This window comes from Equus caballus, chromosome 15, assembly GCF_041296265.1.
Source record: "Equus caballus isolate H_3958 breed thoroughbred chromosome 15, TB-T2T, whole genome shotgun sequence".
Lineage (NCBI taxonomy): Eukaryota > Metazoa > Chordata > Mammalia > Perissodactyla > Equidae > Equus > Equus caballus.
Genome location: NC_091698.1, coordinates 43,618,531 through 43,640,036, shown reverse-complemented (window position 1 = coordinate 43,640,036; position 21,506 = coordinate 43,618,531). Strand labels below are relative to the sequence as shown.

General features: G+C 45.9%; 1 protein-coding gene across 1 annotated transcript in view; it reads right to left on the bottom strand.

Annotated features, from left to right (window-relative positions):
• The window catches only part of TACR1 (tachykinin receptor 1), a 155,649-nt gene that overhangs the window by 3,515 nt on the left and 130,628 nt on the right, over window positions 1-21,506 (bottom strand). The window contains exons 3-4 of the mRNA XM_001499680.5: window positions 2,734-2,884; window positions 712-908 (exon numbers count right to left, since the gene is read on the bottom strand). Coding sequence (XP_001499730.1) covers window positions 712-908; window positions 2,734-2,884 — 348 coding nt within the window. The remainder of the gene's footprint in view (window positions 1-711; window positions 909-2,733; window positions 2,885-21,506) is intronic.

Genomic DNA, 21,506 nt, shown 5'->3' with positions numbered 1-21,506 from the left:
TGAATTCCCTATTGCTGACCCCCATTCCTGATGGGCTCTCCCTTCTCTTACTTGTCCGAGGTTGGCTTCTGCTTCGGGGATGGCTTTCCTGACCCGTGGGACCAAGTAAGGACAGAATCAGGCCTTTGAGACCTTAACTCCTCTTTGCTTACTCTGTCTTGCTGGAACTGCTGGAAGAAACTGGGTAAAGGGGCCCAGACTGTATGATGGGAAGAGGACAGTGAGAGACCAGAGAAGGGAAAGATGCCCTGTGGGTTGTGGTATTCCAGGGCCACCTCTCTCTCTCTTTCTCTCTCTCTCTCGACACACAGCCCTCTCTGGATCCATAACGCAGAGTGAGCAAACTCATAGATCATGAACTGGTTTGGGCTTGCAGACCTGTTATATGCATCAATAACAGAGGGTTTTTTCTTATCTGCACCCCTACCCCCACTGACTTAGTTGCCAGTGTTCAAAAGCCAGAAGATCTCACGCAAAAATATGGATTTCTGGTTCCTCTTGGAAAAGAAAAAGATGTATGCCCTCTGGGGGCTCGTATTCCTGCATGGCGATCATCAGCAGGACTGAGTAGTGTGGTGATTAGTTTTCTGCAGTCCCACCACTCTTTCTTATCTCCCAGCCGGCTTTGCTCATTTAGGTTGGCTGCTTTGCGGTTATATAGACAGAAGATCTTGCGGCCCCTGGAGAGAGTATGGGGGCCGTGGTCCTCACCTGTCATTGAGGCAGCAGTAGATGATGGGGTTGTACATGGTGGAGCTCATGGCCAGCCACATGATGGCCAGGTAGACCTGCTGAATAAACTTCTTCACGTAGAGATCAGGGTTGATGTAGGGCAGGAGGAAGAAGATGTGGTAGGGCAGCCAGCAGACGGCGAAAGTGCATACCACAACGATCATCATCTTGACCACCTGGCGAGAGAGCGAGACAGGTGAGACCACCAGCACATCCTCCTTGATTCATGGCTACTTTCTCTCTTCTCCCGCCCCCTCACTGTGCACAGTGCAACATAGGGTGGGAAGTATTTATAATAACCCTCTTTAAGGCGGAGGAAAGACCATTTATATATGGTACCAAAGGACTTTGGTTATGTCACTGGTTCTCAGAGTGTGGCCACAGGACCAGCATCATCACCATCACTTGGGAACTTGTCAGAAATGCAAATTCTTGGGCCCCACCCTAGACTTACTGAATCAGAAACTCTAAGAGTGGGGCTCAGAATTCTGTTTGACAAGCCCTTTGAGGATTGTAATACACACTCATGTCTGAGCACCACGGGGTGATCTTGTCCCTCTGGGCAGTGGCTGGAGAGGCTAAGAGGGACCAGATTAATGAGCAAAGGAGAATGGGTGTTCAGGAAGGAAAGACCCAGAAAGGGGAGGGAGGGCAGGGCAGGAGCGGCAAGGAGCCAGGTGGGCACTTGCAGACTCAGCAGGAGGGAGGGAGGGAGGAGGGACGGGACTCAGGCAGCTGCAGCGAGGGAGCTCCAGATGCTGAAAGGGATTTCAAAGAAGGTTTCATGAACACAGGGTGATGTAACCCCTTCCTTTTTATACCCAAAAAATCTTCAGAGAAAAACTACCTAGCATCCACACAACGAAACACTATGCAAAGAGGCACCAAAAGAAAAAAAAAAGAATGAGGAAGATCTTTATACTGATTTTCAAACATCTTGAGAATATCAAGCAAAGAAAGTGAGGGAAGGATAGTGTGTATTTATTATCTCTGTGAAAAAGAAGAAGAGAAAAAAGAATTTATATTTATTGGGCTTACAAATGCATTACAATATCTGGAAGGATTAAGAAGAAACAAAAACCAGTGGTTACCGTAGTGTGAGTGTGTGCGTGTGTATATGAGTGTGTGTGTGCATTTCGGAACTGGGTAGATGGAGGACATAGAAAGGAGAGAGCCTTTTCGTGGTAGGACTCAAGATATTTTTTTGACTTTTAATTTTGACACAATTTAGGACTCCCAGGAAGTTGAAAAGTAGTACAGAGAGATCCCAGGTACCCTTCTCCCAGCTTCTTTCAAAGATGGCATCTTACAAAACTAACCCACATGATCAAAAGCAGGAAACCGACACTAGCACAGAGCTATTAACTAGACTATAGACCTTATCTGGATTTTGCCAGTTCTTACACACACTCACTTTTTTGGTGTATAGTCCTATGAAACTTTATCACCTGTACAGATAAGAGAAAACACCACGACAATCAGGGCCCAGAACTGCTCCATCACCACAAAGAAACACACTCATGCTGTCCCTTTATAGGCAAACCTTCCTCCCAGGACAGACCTTTGACAACTCCGATCTGTTCTCCATCACTAAAATTTCGTTCCTTTTAATACTTTTTGATGTTTGAACCATACAAACGTATTATTTTGTCAAACTTCAAATAAATAATAAAAAGAGGACTGCATAACTCTTCAGTGCTTTTGTAGTTAAATACGTGTGTGCGTGTGTGTTTGGATGGCTTGACAGTTGCAATTACTCCTGAGGCGCCAGTGGGGTGGCTCAGGCCTGTACAGACAGGCCAAGGATACAGATACACAGAAGAAAGATCTTTTCCTTCCCCCACCTCCCACCCCTCCTCCCCTGCCGTCCCCTCCACTGGTCCCCAGACCCAGGGATGTTTCGTGCCTGCTGCCTCTGGGCCTCCTCAGGCTCTGGGCTCTTGTGCTTGCAGCCTGTCACCTGTGCCAAGGTGGGTTAGGGGCCACCTGCCCCTTGCTCACCTTGCGCTTGGCAGAGACTTGCTCGTGGTAGCGGTCAGAAGAGTCCCCGGGGATCTCGCTGGCCCACAGCGTGATTCCCACCACGGTGTACGCGTAGCCGATCACCAGCAAGGGGAGGAAGTAGATCAGCACGGTCACGCAGATGTGGTACCTGCAAGGAAGTGGATGGGAGGGGTCGTCTAAGCAATAACAGGGATGGTGACGCCTCACCAGCTACCTTCCTCAGTCATTGATAAGCTTGAGTGATAAGGCACACAGCAGGAGGCTTGCCACCCGCATAGGGTGGGTGGGTGATATTCATGGGTAAACTAGAGAAAGCAAATCTCTTCAACTTAGGTTGTTCTTGTGGACTTTTCCCATAATGGAGATTCCTGTTCAGATTGAAAAGAGAAGAATAAACATTGATGAGAGGAAACTGAATCTGTTGTAGCTCTACGTCAGTTTTAATTGATGTTAAAGTCAATATCACTTACTTACCCCTCCGAAGAAAATAATGCAAACTTAGGCTGCCTTAATGGAAATAGATGCTCTAGAATGAAGGAGGTGATTGTGCCACTCAGTTTATACCTATCAGATTACACATAGGCTCAACTTAGGTGCAGGGATGTAGACCAACTAGCACATACAGATGAGAACCACCACGATGGTTGGCAAGCCCTAATTCATGCTATATTACAAATGGATTCACAGAGATAAGAATAATTAGCTGGGAGGAGAGAGATAAGACTTATCCTAGCACTGGGATCAGTGGGTGAAAGCCACAAAATGTAAGCCACTTCTAAGTCTGGATCTTAAAAATATGTCTCCAGATGGAGGCTGCCTGGGTTTCTGAGCCTCCATGACGACAGAGACCAACTGACTTGAGTATGACTGGGACATAAGCAAGAAATAAACCTTTCAGTGTGAAACCACAGGGACTTTTAGGGTTGTTGCAACAGCATAACTTATCCTATTCTGTTTAAGGAAAGACTCCTTCTAAACCAAACATTCGAATAAGATTTTGAATTTTGAGAAAGAATATTTTTCTCAGGGAGTTCTTGGCACGTCTGGCAAGTTTTGGCCTTTCCCTCCATGTGAGTTTAATGGAGAGGCACAGCGTTCCTTATAGTGATAATAATAATAACAGCTAACATTTTGGAAGGGTTGCTCTAGGTCACTGTGCTGATAATAATTAACGATAGCATTAATAGCAGAAATAGTAGTTTTATTGAGTGAAAAGCAAAATGGCAAGCACTTTCTGGGCAGAATCTTATTTAATCCTCAAGACAAATGATTAGGTAGGTACTATCATAATCCCATTTTGTAGCTGAGGAAACCAAAGTTTCAAATTTCATTAACTTTCCTGAATTCACAGCTGGTGAAATGGGGAGCTGGGATTAGAAGGCTGAACGGGGACCCCAGGGCCAGCTTCTCATCACTGAAAGAAAGTCACCTAGGGATATTTTCTTCCACTCCGTTTATGCTTATTGTCTGCAAGGATTTTTTTTCAAAATGGAAAACCCACTCTTCACTCAATTTCTCCTTTATCAATAGTCTGTTTTCAATCACTTCACAGTGTTACCACTTATTCAGCCTCCCCTGGATAGTGACAAATAAAAATGGCAAGTAATAGGATATATTGGAGTATATGAGGAAGCCATTTTGTGTAAACCTAATTCGGCCTGACCTGACCTTGTCTTTCCAAAAGGGCCTGACCGAGGCCGTTGAGCATGCATTGTATATCTGCTTTAGAGATTCCCTATGGCAAGAGCAAAGGCCCTTAAGATAAAGGTGCAACTTCCCTCCCCCCTCCCAATGTTGGCGTCTCCTTAAGGATTAAGCATCTTTCCTTAGGCTAGAAACTGATTGCTGTGCTGACCTGTGACCGCCCAGCTCGACACAATAGACATGCCTCCTGCTACGCCCACCAAGATAGCAGACCCCCTACCTGCTGTGTCCGTCAAGTGCTGTGCCGACAGGGCAATCTTGTGACTATTGTGGGAGGGACATTTCAATCATATGTGAAACACCCTCTTTGAGGGTATATAACCACCCTGTGTACCCCAACTTCTTTGGAGTGCTCTGTTCCTTTGTGGAAAGACTCTCCCGGATTATAATCCTAAGATTTAAGCTCAGAATAAACTCACCCGAATTTTCATTTATAGATTGGTTATGGATTATTTTCTTCGACAATAGTAAAATGTGCCACTTGAAAACACTTGGAGAGTTCTTAAGTAATGAACCCCCGAGTCAGCAAAGCAGGGTGCTGAGGGCTGCTCCAGTCTCACCAGGCATTCAAGGTCCCCCTCGAGTGTCACCTCCTCTGGGTTCTCCAGCCACCAAGGCAGGGACCGCATCCTGGGTTTCCTACCTGGTCTCAGCCCCTCTTTCCGATTGCTGTACAGACGCCACTTGTAATCAAAGCATTTGGAGACTCTGGGGGCAGGGAGACCCCGAGGACCTCCAGGCTGTGCCTACTTCTCCTCCCCGCCTCCCCACCCCCACATTATGCAGACAAATACTTGGTTGGTGATCAAAACATATTAGCTGAGCTGTGGGGGGCCGCTGCCTCAGAGCGCGGAGCATCCATGTCCCAGTCAGGGAGGTGATGGAGGATACCGCCTCTCACCCTGGAGCAGGGGTCCTCAAACTGGAGGCAGCTTCCGCATCTCCAGAGGGCTCGCACCAACATGGAGGGCAGGGCCCCACCCAGAGTTTCCGACTCAGCAGGTCTGAGGTGGGCCTGAGAATCTGCATTTATCACAAATTCCAGGGGATGTTGCTGCTGCTGGCCCCGGGTCAGACTTTGAGAAATGCTGTCCGTGACCAAGGGTTCTCACTCTCAGAATCACGTGAGAGTCACCCCTGGGGTGGGGAGCGGGCTTTAAAATGATCAGTGCTCTGAGATGCTTATTCAGTTGGCCTGAGTATGGGAGCAGGAAACCATTATTTTAGAAAATACCCCGAGTTATTCTGGTATACCGCTAGTGGTGAGAACCACTGTTTCAGACTCAAGGTCTGCAGGCAGATGGGGACTCCATTGTTGTCTGAGATTTTATGACTTCACTCAAGTGTGTATTAACCGTATTTCTGACACTTTGACATCTGAGGCCTTGCTGATCTGGGAAGGATTGCCCTGCCCAGGGCTAGCTAATTCTTAGAGGTAGCTCCTGCTAGTGTGCCTTTCATATGCAAACTGACTGATGCAATGCCAAGCCGGCCTGCTTTCTTGGGCTCTGACACTGCGGGATTCTATCCTCCGCCCGCCCTAGTCACCCAGGGGCCACCTCAGACACCTGGGGGCAGCCCCTACACTGGGATCCCACTGAAATGATTCAAATTAGCCAGTCCTAAGCCTGTTTACCCCGCCTCACCCATTCTTTCCCTGAAAACACCATACAGGTTTCCTGCAGTTTCCAGCTCTCTGCCCGTGGCCACGCGGCAGGGCGGGGCATGACCTTTCCTCTTGGCAACCGGGAGTAATAAACGATCTTTTATCTTTTCAATGGCAATCTTTTCCTTATCTGTTGGCCTCACCATTCCTGCATAAAAAGAATAAATCTGCACTTTAAAACAAAGCGCCCTTTGGAAAATCACAGATCAGATCATTAGGAAAACGCTATTATCAGCCTTTTTTTTTAAAGGAGAAAAAGTAATTTTGTTATTCATTTGAAAAGAACAAAAAGTATGGAGTTGTTTTCAGCTAAAAATTGTTATAGTCAGGTAGAGCATTAGCTTGCCCATGCTCTAATAGGGATAATTAAGAATAAGGCAGGAATACGACCCAGCAATTCCACTTCTAGATATACACCCAGAAGAACTGAAGGCAGGGAGTCAAACAGAGCCTTGCACACCCACATTCACAGCAGCACTATTCACACCAGCCACAAGGTGAAAACAACCCAAATGTCCCTCAACAGATAAAAGGATAAATGAAATATGATGTTGTAAATACATACAATGGAATATTATTCAGGCTTAAAAAAGAATGAAGCTCTGACGCATACTACAAAATGCATGAACTTTGCAAACATTACACAAAGTGTTAGCCAGACACAAAAGGACAAATATTGTATGGTTCCACTCATATGAACTATCTAGAATAGGCAAATTCATAGAGACAGAAAGCAGATTAGAGGTTACCAGGGGCTGTGGGGAGGGGACAGGAGTTATTATTTAATAGGTACAGAATCTAGGATGAAAAAATTCTGGAAGTGAATAGTGGTGATGGTGGTACAACATTGTGAACATAAAATGGTAAATTTTATGTTATGTGTATATATATATATATGTATTTTTTTTTGGTGAGGAAGATTGGCCCTGAGCTGACATCTGTTGCCAATCTTTCTCTTTTTGCTTGAGGAAGACTGTTGCTGAGCTAACATCTGTGCCAGTGTTCCTTTATTTTGCATATAGGACGCTACCACAGCATGGCTTGATGAACAGTGTGTAGGTCCATGATCTGAACCTGTGAACCCTGGGCCACTGAAGTGGAGTGTGTGAACTTAACTGCTATGCCACCGGACCAACCCTATGTTATGTACATTTTGTCACAATAAAACTAATTTAATTAAAAAACGCGTAAGAACATTTTAGCAGGGCTGGGCTCCTAGGTCTCCCGATTTGCACCTTCTGCTCCCTCCAGACACTCTTCAACAACCTCCCCGGCCAAAATAATAAAACAAATGAAGGAAAAATCCTGTGGGTTTGATCCTTGGATGGGATCAAAGGTTAAGTGTATCCTCCTAAATCTTGGTCAGATAACCCCCTTTTACACTGAAATTGCAAATGGCCAATCCAAACACTGTCTGGGTTGCCAAAAATTCTCAATGAATGCAGGTCAAATGAATGAAATTCCAGCACTACAAAATATGAATATAAATATGTTTCTTCCACCTTGGCACATTTTGGAGAAATTTTTACCATATCCTTGCAGTTATTTGGAGATAACTTTGTTTTTTTATTTTGTGCCAAAATCATCATTTTAGAGAGCTGGTCGATGAACCTAGTGTAATCTTATTTTGTGTGGCTCCACGCTTTTTTCCGGCTCTCAAATCTGATATTCCCTAGGTTCCTGGCAGGCAGAATTTTATCAGCTCTCAGAATTAACAGCTGCCCTGGAGCAGAGATCAGTGGTCGAGGATGCAGGAGAAGTGAACCAGAGAGAGAAACAGGAGCCCTGCGACAGCAGGGACCGCTTGTCCCGACTTTGTGAACTAGGCACATTGGTTTATGATGAGGATTTTAGGCTGGTTACTTTTAAAGAAGAAGAAGAAGAAGCAGGCTCCGAGGACTGGAATTTTGCTTGCCCTTTTGAGAGACATTTGCATTTGTGAAGGAAGCGGGGGATGAGCTTGTAGGGACCTGAAATTGGCCACCCCAAGGGATGACTCTTTGGCATCGGGATTGTTTTGGGCTGATTGCTTTTGATAAACTGGGACAGGGAAGGAGGCCCTGGGGAATGGAACTTGCCCTTGTTGGGACACATTTACATTTGTAAGGTAAATCTCTATCTGTAAAGGGTGCCTCCCTCTCTGTACCAGGAAGAAGAAGAGAGATGACCTTGTCCCTAGAAACTCTTGATGGGAAAGGCAAGAACTTAAGTTGGTTGCTGTCTGGCAAGCTCATGTAACTGATTTAGGGTGGTGGCTTCTGACCTTTACTTAATCCAATTTGATTCTTGTCTAAAAGTCATGGGATCACCCAACGACCAGACCCCACCTGCACTGATACTATTTTAACTTTTTTTCATGTTCTTTCCTTTGTCTTCGTAAAGAGATGACTCACATACCTATGCCTTAAATTTAGCCCTAACCCTCAACTCGGGGCAGCAGCAGCGGCTCTGCCTGCCCATGGGACCTGTCCCCATGCCAGCGGGGGCAGCAGAAGCGGCAGCAGCAGAAGCTCTGACTGCCCATGGGCCCTGTCCCCATGCTTTTCCACACTATTCTCTAAATAAAAGAGCACTACTGCCAGATCTTGAGAGTCCAAGAAATCTTTCTTTCGACTCCTTGGCTCACCGACCCCGCATCATTTCGGATCATTAAATCCTGCCCACGGACTTCTCAGTGCTTTCAGAAGGAGGGCACGCAACCCCTTCATGTCTCTGTTTCCCCCAGTTCACTCCTTTAAGCAGCGAGTCGGGCTTGGCACATTGCACAGATAAACTGGCTGAGTCCAGACTGTGTAACCCCAATCCTGCAGATCGCCCTGGCCTTAATGCCTTAATCACTAATCCAGGTTTACTGATGTCTCACTACCTGGAGTCACCTCATGATTCAAGTGTCAACAGTTCCAGTTTCTGCAATAATCCTCAGCATTTGAAATCAAGATAGAGAGGTTTATTAAGTTGTATCTAGGGTGTTTCTAATGAACTTCCAGGAGACTTGAGGTGCCTTGGGGTGGGGAAGGAGGCCAGGAGGGCAAGACTCTGGGTTTGGGGTTGGTGGTGGTGGAAGATTCCAGCTGTTACAGAAACGCTGAAGAGCACTGATGTCCTCCCAACCCACTTCCAGTACAGGAGCCCTCTCTGCAATATCCATATGGTGTGACCATCGAGCATCTTCTCAAATACCCCTGTGACCTGCTGCTCACTAGCTATAAAGCCATGCTCCACCAGTGATGCCCTGGAGCTTGTTCAACGTGCAGACTTTCAGGCCGCACCCCGGATGGACCAAATCAGAATGTTCATTTTAGCAAGACTACTTGGTGACGCAAGTGCAAGTTCAAGTTGGAAGCACACAGCTCTGGATCTTGGCCGCACGTTGGAATCACTTGGAATTCCACTGTGTGGCGATCCAACCCTAGAGCTTCACTGGCCGCAGCGCAGCCTGGGCATCGGAGTTTTCACAGCTCCTCAGGTGATCCTCCTGTGCATTGGGGCTGAGAGTCGTCATCGAGCCTCCTGCTGGCAGCTGTGACTGGTGGGGCTCCTCCTTAAACTGAGTGCCAACCTCTGGCCCTGTAGCTTTCACTACTCCATCCTAGGTCACAAGCTGAACCCGCCTCTTGGGATGGTCCTGCAAACCGAGAAAATGGGGAGCACGCCCCTCCTCAGAGCCCTCTTTGCATCTTCTCGGCCTTCCCTCCTTTGACATGTGCTGAGTGGCCTCGTCCTCCTGCCCTTCCGCAAGCGACCCTCAGGCCGTCACTTCTTAGAGCAAGGTGCTGGATACCTGCTTGACTTTTTACTTCCTGCACAAAACTGTCATTTTTGAAGATAAACGTGTGTTTTTTTGTGGTAAAAGAAAGCACAAGCCATATATTTCTCAGTTCGCTTGGTTCACTTCCACTTGGTTTTACTTCCAGACGTTAGAGCCAAATCCCAAAGCCCCTGCAGTCCTCGTGGAGGTGGGGCTGCGACCCACCAACTAACACATTCAGCAAGGATTTATTCTGTGCCTATGGTATACCTGGCCCTGTGTGTGGGGCTGGGGACACAGAGGAGAGTCTCGGCCTTTGGTCTCTTTCTAGGAGCTCAGTCAGTGGGGGTGGAGGGGAGAGAAGTGCCGAGGAGTGTGACATGGGAAGTGATGGACAGTAGCTACCTCTTCAAGGGGAGTGGAGACTTTGAGGAGGGGTGTCAGGGGCCTTTATAAATATATATATAAAATATAAAAAGTATATGAATGTATACAATTACCTTGAATACAATGGATGTTTTATTACTATGTGCATGGAAAGTAATGGGAACGCAGAAGGGAGCCACTGACCAAGCTGATCAGGGAGGCTTCCTGGAGGAGGTGCTGCTTGGCTAGGCCCTGATACACTAGCAGGAGGTGGGCAGGCTGAGAATGGCAAGGTGGGCACTACTGGTACGGAAAACAGCAAGTGAAAAGGCATTGTGGGAGGATGATGCTGTGGTGCCGCCTGGACCAAACATGGCTCTGTGAGGAAAAATCAGGAGGCTTGGCTGGAAAGGTAGACAGAGGCCAAATCAGGAAGGGCATTTTATGACAGCCTGGAGAGTTCGTAATTTAGTCTGAAGTTGATGGAAACCATGAAATGTTTTAAACAGGGGACTGACATGATTAGATACTTGTGCTCTGGCCAAAGCGGGGCATGGATCGGGGCAGGGACGGCTGGAGGCAGCGAGCCTTTAGGATGCTGTGCAGGGATCCAGGCAGGAAGTGACGATGACCTGAGCCAGGGATGCAGAGGCAGGGATGGATGGGGAGGAGGGGAAGGCCTCAAGGGGTGCAGTGGGGGAGGAAGAGCTGGTGGACTTAGCTGCTGATGGGCAATTTACCTGGGTTGCTGGCCTGTGTGGATCAGGGAGAGTGAGGCTGACTATCATGGGTATAGGGACCAGGGAGGAGGAGCAGGCTTGTTGGTGGAAGTTGGTAAGTTGACTTTTGGACATGCCGACCTTGAAGGCAGGCAGTTGGAGGGCTGGACCTGGCTGGAGCTGGGACAAAAGGCCTGGGCTGGAGATTAGATTTGAAACCCTTGGGTTTCCCAGACCAGGAGAAGATGTGTGGATGCAGGATGGTCCTGAGAGAGAGGGTGAGGACTGACAGGGGGGACCAGCCCAGGGTGGGAAGGAGGAAGGACAGCCAGGCATGGGGGCAGGAGGGAGGGAGAGTCCAGGGGCCAGTGGAGCCTGGCCGAGGGGAGGGAGAATGAGGACCGGAACTTGCTCTGTGGTTTTGGAAACTGGAGGTCGGGAGCAGATTGAATTTTAGTGGGGTGGTCAGAGGCTAGAGCACGTGGGTTGACAGACGTGGAGTGAGGAAGTGGAGGCAGTAGGTGTAGACCCCAGTGTTTCAAGAAAGAGAGGGAGAGGGCAGCTCCCAAAGGAAGACGTCTGTGTTTGTTTGAGAAGGTCGGGGGTAAGGAAGCCCTCTGTGCCTCTCCCTGGTTCGTCACCCACTGTGCCCTGGGCTATAGTGACGAGGTCACATGCGCTTCTCCCTGTTCTTCAGAGAAGGGCCGGGATCACACCTCTGTCAACGGCATCCAGCGTGAACTCTGAGCAGAAATGCCCCCAAGTCGACCTCCCTCAGGACGGGGTCACCAATCAAGGCAGATGCTCAAGCGCCTCTATTTAATTCATCTAAGAATTGGGTTTACTAAATCCCCACCGCCAAATGGTGCTGCCCCCTGGCGGTAGTCAGAGCTCCCTCGGGTGATCAAGACGGGAAATAAAGCACATTCTTTCTGCAATCTCCGTGCTGTCCCCACACAGCAGAACTGTGTGGCGTCCTTCTCCAGGCTCCTTTTTAATTTTGGCTGCTTGATTGGATAATATGATCCTTGGAGGCAGAGCTCAGTGATGTTTCTCTCTAATTCCCTTCACAGAACTGGCACCAAGGAAATACTTGATAGAAAGACACCATCTCAGGCTTCTGAGGACATAGAATTCTCAGCTGGTCCATCCCCTTCCCCAGCAAGAAGCCCTCTTGATGGCGTCCTCCACAGAGAGTGCCCAGATCTCCTTGAAGGCAAGTCATGCAGGCAGAGAGCCTGGAGGCCTGAGCATTTCGTGCTGCTTCATTTTTTAATCAATGGTTTACTCATTTCTAGTACTACGTATTCACTGTGAATTAGAAAATATAGACAAGCATTAAAAGAAAACCCTCAAAAGTTCCTATAATCCCATCATCTAGAAATAAATTCTAATAAAATTGATTACCATCTTCCTCTATCTATATGCACACACACTTGCATTTGTACATACAGGAGTATATTTTAGATTACTTTACAAACTTAACACTGTCACAATCATCTTTTTACGTCAATAACTGTATTTCTGTAACAAAATTTCGAATGACTGTAAGAATAGTCCATTTTATGGAGGTACATCATTATTTAGTTCGTCTTTTAATTTGGACATTTGAGTTATTTACAATGCTTTGATATGTAATTGATACTATAATTAACATCTTCAAATATACGTCTTTGCTCTCGTTCTTATTTCCCAAGAATTAATTAGTTAGAATTAAGTTAAAGTGTTTTTAAGAGTTTGGTATATATTGTCACTTGTCAGAAAATATGTGCCAGTTTATACCACCAGCAGCAGTTCATGAGATGTCCCTGTGCTCTGCCAGGCTGTGCTGGGGATGTCTTTTAGTCTTTGCCAACATGATAGTTTACATGAGGTTCCCTAATTTACATTTAATATTCTTGATTCATTGTAAATTGGAATTTTATAATTGTTATTTAGTCATTGTCACTTCTTCTTTTGTGATTGCCTGCTTGTATAATTTACTTGGTTTTACACTGGGGTGTTCATATTATCCTTGCTAATTTGTAAGAACCTCTTTATGGCTTCTATCATGTTACACTCAGAAAGGCCTTTTCCATACCAAAAGCATGAAAATGTTCACCTAGATTTTCTCCCAGTTTATTTATTTGATTATTTGCATGTAACTATTCAATCTATTAGTGATTTATTTTGGTCAGTATGAAAAAAGGCACCAATTTTGTTTCTCCAACCACTGCGTAAGATTTTCCCAGCCCCTCTATTGTGTACTCCATCCTTTCCTCTCTGATTTGAGGTTGTACATCTGCCTCCCACACTCATACATCCTTGGTTCTGTTTCTGGGCTTTTGTTCTGTTTCCATGATCCATCTCTTCTTTCTGGTGTCAGACTTGCACCATCCAATTTTTGTGGCTTTGTAATACATCTTTTCTTTATGGCAGTACAGATCTCTTATTATTTTACTTAGTTACCAAAAATAAAAGATCTCCAGACCTGCACATTTCTTAAGAAGAGGATCAGGGGACGGTTTCAGTTATTTGCATCTTCCAGAAGATTATCAGCTGGTAAATTCACTGGCTCATCCCAGCATCCACTCCCATGATGCAGGTTTGTGATGGATGCTATGGATCGGCCCAGGGCCTGATGCCCTAGTTTCAGATTCTTTCTTGGTCAGCTCTCTCAGGGAAAGAGAAAGGTCCCAAAGAGGATGCGTTGCCAGGAATGGCTCCTGGTAGAATTTGGAAATACTCTAACAAGAGAAATTTAAACACTGGGCTCCAGCAGAAAAAAACTAAGCTCCTTCTTTTACATCCTTCCTCTCTTCAGTCTGCTTAGGGGCAGGGTGGGGTTGGGTGGGGACAGCTGGCTAGCACTCCCGTCTGAAATTTTTATTTGGAGGATATGTTAAAGAAAAGACAAACCCTGAATTACAAAGCTTCTGTAAGCTTTCTATTGCTGAGAGAGGAGAACAAATTAGACGGTGGTTGGTTCGGTTGAGGACCTTATTGTGTTTGGGGTAAGATAGGCCAGAAGCTTAATTTGGGGTGGGGTGAAAAATGATAAATTGGTCTCTGTGGTAAAAAAAAATATCAAGTGTACAGGTAACAAGAAAGAGAGAGAGAAAGATGAGAGATTGAGAGCAAGTGTGAGCCCCATGGTTGGAAGCAGTGACTTCTAAAGGGACAGACAATGAGAAATTTCCTGTAGTGAGGACTGCTCAATATAGCACAAGGAACAGTGGTCTCTGAGGGAAAATTCAAGAGAGTGCAATCCTGTCCTGTGCTGTAATTCTCTGACTTGCCTAATCACTCCCAAAATCTTCTGTAAAAATACGCCTCACCCAACAACTCCACGTCAGTGGGGCTTTGAGGAAATGAAGGAGGAGGACTGGTTTCCAGAATGGAGCCCAGTGGGCTGGCTAGAGATAGTGGTGGCCACAAAGTTCCTTTGGTGGGTTAAGGTTCTTGCCTTGGGTTGGTAAGAGATGTGGTGGAGAGGGAGACCCTGTCTCAGGAAGCAGGGAGACAGGAAGGAAGGCCCCAAATCTGTACTATGCTCCATGATTGCTCTTCTTGGTCAGTCTGGCAGATGACATCAAATCATGATATTCCTGGGATCCCCAGGGTTGTTCTAGAAGCCCCCAGCCATAGAGCACAGGGACTGACTTTGAACAGACAACTGCCACCAGATGGCGCCAAACTGCAGCTGGCACCTGGACCAATCAGTATTTCCTTTAGGTTATGGGCATTTCAGTACTCCAGCAACAAAACGCCATGCATTTTATGTCCTTGAATTCATTGCACATGCACACCTCACCCCTCAATCCCTTGCATGTCACAATACCGTTTTCCAGTATGTACCTTGGCCCGGTATTTACCAAAGTAGCATGAACTTTGCAAACCTTCTTGGATTATTCCAACTCTGTTGGGAACAGGATGGATCTTATCTCTGATATGTTTTCTCTCAGGATCAGTGGGCACTGATAAATGTTTTACTGATACAGCTCACTGCCCCTCAACTCCTCTAGCTAGTTCTTAACTCTACAGCGTTATGCTCTGCTTGGCAGCTGACTATCACTGCAGTGGATACGCCTGGCTGGATGAGTGACCAGGGACATGTGTGGGATGAGCTTCTCCCTTGGCTGCTGCAGCCTTTGTGACGGCTGAGCCCAGGCCTTGGATACATGTGGCAAACTGGAGCTTGTACTTTATCTTCTGTCATGCATTTAAAATATGGTTATTTTTGAGGGGATATTGTTTTAAAACTGCTTTAATTGATGCCAATTGATATCAGTAAACATTTCCTAATATAAATATGTTGCACCGTAAATGTGGGTGTTGGTTGGTTTTTACACTCCCTCTAGTCCTGGGGTCTTAAAACACTTAAAATAGTAAAAACAATCCTAGTCACAATAGCCTATGACTAATAACCATCCCTGTCCCCCAGTCCAGACTTACAGCCCGTGTGCTGAATGCCCAGTTTCGTCACTGTGGTCTGAAAGCACTTCCTCTCCACGAGGCAAACCTTAGCACAACACCCACTAACAAATGGCCGGGTAGTGGCCATTTTTTCCTTTCTTTTTGATGAAATTTTCTGATGAAATCTAGTATCAAGTGTGGGATGATGTAAACAGCCATAGGCTTGTAGAAAACATAGAAATTCCATGTTTTCTATGTGTACTAGTTTCATTGGAAAGGTGTTTCTGAAAAGTGGTTTTAACTTCATCTCATTACCTCTGGGACTTGGCGTAAGAGGCAGATATTGCTAACCTCGTTTTAAATGGAAAAATTAACGTACAAGGAAGATAATTGCCTTGTTCAAGCCACTCAAGGTGGAAATGGGAAGAACAGACCGATCTGTCCTTCTCTCATTTCAAGCCTTCACATTTGTTTCTGTTTCTGCTCAGATGAGCTCAGAAGAAGAATGGGTAAATGTCATTCAGGGCAGGGAAACCACAGTTTTTCAAGAACAAAAACATACATCAAGCTCAAAAATTATCTGCAGCATTTAATAATGGCAGATAATTTATTAAAAATAGCATGGCTTAAAACATCAGACTCAGAATTCAATTCTATCTACATGGGCAAATTGGAATGTGGCCAAGTCTTGTATTCCAGTTTACATCTGAATTCATTCTTGTAGCTCCACAGCCTTTTCCTGTCTAAAACCCTGAGTCCAAAGAGATTCTCAGTTAGCTGAAATATGTGGGAAAGATAAACACTCTACTTCTTGTTCCTCAGCCAAAAGCTTCTCAGCATAGACAGCAGACCGTGACACCGTGAGCCACACAGGCTGCCAGTCTCTAGTTTCCACTGACAAATTGAGCAATGTGACTGATGTGTCTCACAAGAAATTATCAAGAAGACCACATTAATCAATTTGAAGTCTGCTGTGAGTTGTCTGTGAGAGGACAAACATTTTTAATGTGGGAGTGTTGACAGATTTTCGTAACTTCCCAACTTAGCCGAAGAGGATCTAATAATTTCTGGACCATCCTTTATGTAATCTTCTCCTCTTACAAAAAGGAGTCTTTATTGCTGAGAGGAAAGCTAAGCTGATCTATACAATAGAGACAGAAACTCTGTGTGGACCGGCTGTGGAAAGGAGGTAGAGGCTGGGGAGGGTAGAAGGGGTCAGGGGTGAGATACAAGAGTAAGAGGTAAGCAAAGACAGGGAACTTTTTAATAGTTATTGCTGTGGATGATTGTTTTGGGTATTTTTGAATGGAGTTCCTATTTTATTACTTTTGCCTATTAAACTAGGCTTCCTGAACTTGACTCTGCTTTGGTACTGAATTGTGTAGATTTCGGCTTTATAAGGGTTGCATGTGTATTGTTAGCAAAGTCACCTGTTGAGGATGGAGGCCGGCCCTGTGTTGAGGCAGCACCTTCAGTTATGGGTGGGGACATGTGAAAGAAGGAGTTGTACACTTGCTGCCAGGCCCCATCAGTCATCCACCCAATTGCTAATGAGCCCCCTTCTTTGTATTAGATTCTGGGGACATAGTGGAGAATAAAAAAGACATGGTCCCTGCCCTTGAGAAGCTTAAAGTATAGTGGAAAAGACAGATTATAAACAAATATACCAGCAAATAAATATAGAATCACAAAGGTAAGTGCATGAAGGAACCCGCAGGGAGTGTGGAAGAAAATACTAGGGCTTACACTCAAAGGACTCTCTGATGTGGTGACCTAAAGGGCGAGGCAGCCACAGGAAGGTATGGGGTGGGTGGCTCGTACAGAGACAAGAGCAGACACAAGGCCTGAGGTCTGAATGAGCTGGGCACATTGCAGGGGCCAAAGGAAGACCCTTGTATCCAGAGTGTAGGGATTGAGGCCATGAGATGTGGGCAGAGTCTACAGTCTGTATGGTTCTGTGGGCCATGCTCTAGGGAGCTGGGCTTTCACTTGGAGAGTCAGAGTAAGTCACTGAAGGAGCTAAGCAGGATGGGACAGGGTCCAGCCTTGATGGAGGTGGTGTGGACATGCAAGGCTGGGCCCAGGTGAGAGGCTGCACTTTCATTTGGATAAGACAGGATGGAGCCTGGGACTAAAGGGTGCATTGGTCAGTGTTCTCTAGAGAAACAGCAGGACACCAATAGAGTGTATGGTCTGGTGTGTGTGTGTGTGCGTGTATATGTGTGTGTTTATGTAGAGAGAGAGAATGATTTTAAGGAATTGGCTCATGCAGTTGTGGGTGCTGGTGAGTCTGGAATCTGTATCAGAAACCAAGATCTGGGCAGTAGGTGATAGGGAGCCTTGTTAACTTTCCTGAATGCAATCATATTTAGTATGCCGTTTTCCCCACACCTACCCTACAGAGTGAGTAAAATCATTCCTATTCTACAGAAGAGGGAACTGGCTCCATAAGGTCATGTAGCAGATCTCACATTAGACTTCAAGTCTCATGACACCAAGTCTCAAGTTTTTTCCAACCACACTTTTGTTTTCTGCATTTTGTTGCTCCTCCGCGCCTCTGGGTAAGTTTCATGGGTTCAAGACTTCCTACTCATTGGATCCTTCAGAGGAGGATTCAACCACCAGAGAAATGGATGCTGCTCTCTTTATCTCTACTTTGCAGATGAGGAAATTGAGACACACAGAGGTAACTCTTGCTCAGCTGCACGTCTGGTGAATGGGGGTTGGTGGCAGATGTGGACCCAGGTCCCCTGACTCCACGGGTTCCACACTTTGGCCGTCGACTGCAGCGGCCACAAATTACCACCCACAGGTCAAATCAGCTCACCTCCTGTTTTCATATGATTTGTCAGTGAAGGATGGTTTTTACATTTTTAACTGGTTGGAAAAAGTCAAAAGAAGAATATTATTTCATGGCATGTGAAAATTATATGAAATTCAAATTTCAGCATTCATAAACAAAATTTTCTTGGAACACAGCCACATCCACTCATTTAAGTATTGTCCATGGCTGCTTTCATGCTTCAGTGGCCGAGTGGAGTAATTGTGACAGAGACCACAGGGCCTGCAAAGCCTAAAATATTTACTCCCTGGCCTCTTAAAATTTGCCAACCCTACTCCATGGTATTGCAAAGAGATGGGGCTGAGTTACAACCATTACAGAGGCGAGCAGCACAGGCCAGCACTGTGCCTTCACTGGTCTTACTTATGCTACTGGGATGCTCTCCTTTATTCTGGCACCAATTCAACTCCTACCCTTCATTGAGCTCCATCTCCTGCTGCTGGGAGCTTCTCTGGACCAATCTGGTCTTGATAATCCCTCCCATTCCTCTGACCTCCCAGACTACCTAACATCTACTGAGTTTTTGATTACTTGATGCCTTGTGCAGCTCTTCATTTCATGCAGCTTAAAGTTATCTGCAAGCTCCTTGATAGCGGGGACCATGGGTGTCTATCTTCTCCACTCCCTGCAGTATCAACCATAGATTAAGTTTTCCAAAACCCAGCTATGATCATTGATACAAATGACTTCCCAGTTCAGGCTTCCAATTGCCTCCCAGATTAAGCATGAACTCCTTAGCACCACATTTCAAGCTCTCTATAATATAACCCTCAACCTCCATTCTTACAGGTGAACTTGTGCCCAGATTAGTGCTGGAAACACAGCAGCTGCTCAAGACGTATTCCCTCCTGCCCTCCCCACTTTGCTTTCCCTACGTCCTTACCACATTGGAAGAGAACTGAGAATAGGGCGCTGGATTTGACACTGATGAGGTCAATCATGAGCAATTTCAGTGTCAGGAAGGGGACAAAAGCCCGATAGCAGGAACAAAGGAGTATGTCAATGAAAAAGATAACAGCAGCAAGCATAGTGTGGATGTTTGTGCTGAGAAGGAGGGGTGGTGCGGCTGCTAGGAGGCCAATGTTTAGACTGGGGGGAGCACTGCATGGATTTGTGAGGGAGAGACAAGGAGTCAATGGCAATATGAGCATGGGGTGGAGAGCTCAGAAGGAGCAGGAAGAGGGTTCAAATGAAGAAGGGGAGAGAGAAGGGAAGGGAGGAAAGAAAGGGTCCAGTTTCCACCTTCTCAGTGAGGTTGACATGAGTCCTATGACTCAGGTCAAGGATGAGTCAAAGATGCAGGGCAGGATTAGAGATCTGAGGAGACTGGCCACAGGCTGATGACATCAGTATGAGAAGTGCTGAAAGATTGCCAAGGAGGGTGAATTAATATGGCCACAATGAGCATGGTTTCTTGACTTTCACCAGCCTTCCTGGGAGAGGGGAGAAAACATAAGGAGAGTATGAGGTGGGAAAGCTGAGGTTGGGGATGGGCTGTGGAGTTCATGAGAAGCCTTGGGAACAATGCCTCGGTAAACACGTTTGCTGAGCTCCTCTTGATTTAGAGCCAACTGCAGTCCAGGAAATTGTTACCCTGTTTAATGCACACACCAATTCTGTTAAGGTGGGGTTTCATCACTTTAATTTTGCAATTTTGCTAGCATGTGGCTTGAGCTGAGATTTTAACCCAGAGCTTCACTTCTTTTTCCACTCTACCATTTTGCCTTTATACTATGGAAATGGTGTCCCCAGAGGCCTCAGCGTGCCAAGGAGTAGGCGGATAAGTGAAGCCTTGAAAGGTTAAGAGATTCTTTAGCACCCTCGTTTCTATCAAATCACATATCCTTCCTCCTTGTGACATCATTCATATAACCCCAGCTGGCCCTCCTGGTCACATGGTAGGTACTTGCACCTTGCTGAATTTGTGTAAAGCAGAGGCCTGAGGATGCCAGCATTCACCTGGGGAAACCATGGGCAGATGGATAGAGCAAGCCACTCCTTTCTTTCCTCTCTTTCCAGTCCCAGGAAATCAGGACCAGTGAGGATTCAATTTCAAGAGCCCTTTGCTCTTCATTATGGTTCTCCAGCAAGACCCTTGCTAAGGACTGAATGTTTGTGTCCCCCCAAAATCATGTGTTAAAACCTTAACCCTCAATGGGATGGTATTAGGAGGTGGGGGCCTTTGGGAGGTAATTAGCTCATGAGAGTGGAGCCCTTTTGATGAGATTAGTGCCCTTATAAGAAGAGACATGAGAGAGATGATCTCTCTCTCTCCCTCCACCATGTGAGGATACAACAAAAAGGCCTCCCTCAATGGATAAAGAATATGTGGTGTATATACACAATGGAATACTACTCAGCCATAAGAAGCAATGAAATCCAGCCATTTGTGACAATGTGGATGGACCTTGAGGGTATTATGCTAGGTGAAATAAGTCAGAGGGAGAAAGTCAAATACCATATGATCTCACTCATAAATAGAAGGTAAAAACAACAACAAACAATCACATAGAAACAGAGATTGGATTGGTGGTCACCAGAGGGGTAGAGGGGAGGGAGGAGGGCAAAAGGGGTGATTAGGCACATGGGTGTGATGATGGATTGTAATTAGTCTTTGGGTGGTGAACATGATGTAATCTACACAGGAATCAAAATATTATGACATACACCTGAAATTTATATAATGTTATAAACCAATGTTACTGCAATTAAAAAAAAAAAAAAAAAAGAAGAAGGCATCTCTCCAGAAACCAGGAGGAGGATCCTCGCCAGGAACCGAGTAGACCGGCACCCTGATCTTGGATTTCCCAGCCTTGTCAACTGTGAGAAATAAGGTTTGTTGTCTAAGCCACCCTGTCTATGGTATCTTGTTACAGCAACTCAAACTAAGACAACCCCGGTTCATTCCAGACTCTCTCTGAGTACAATCCTCTGGGGAAAACCTGTTTTGGTACCATCTTGACACCAAATAACAAAAGTGTTTTCAAAGATAAGAAAGAAGTTGGCCTCTTGGATCTAGAAGGAGAAAGACAAGAGATTTTTTCCCACCATATTTAAACCCATTTTCTATCTTCCATTTCCATGGCAGTTGTTCTCAAACGTGATTAAAAAAGAAAAAAGTCGCTGTGAGCATTCTTTTAAAATACTGATTCCTGGGCCCTACCCCAGAGATTCTGTGGGAGGGTCTGGGAACATGAATTTTAACAAGTGCCTCAGTGAATCCGAGGTAGGTGGCCCCTCCTACATGTGAAGAAAACAGTGCTGTAAGAGGGAACCCGGGGCCGGCCCGGTGGCACAGCGGTTAAGTTCGCAAGTTCTGCTCCAGCGGCC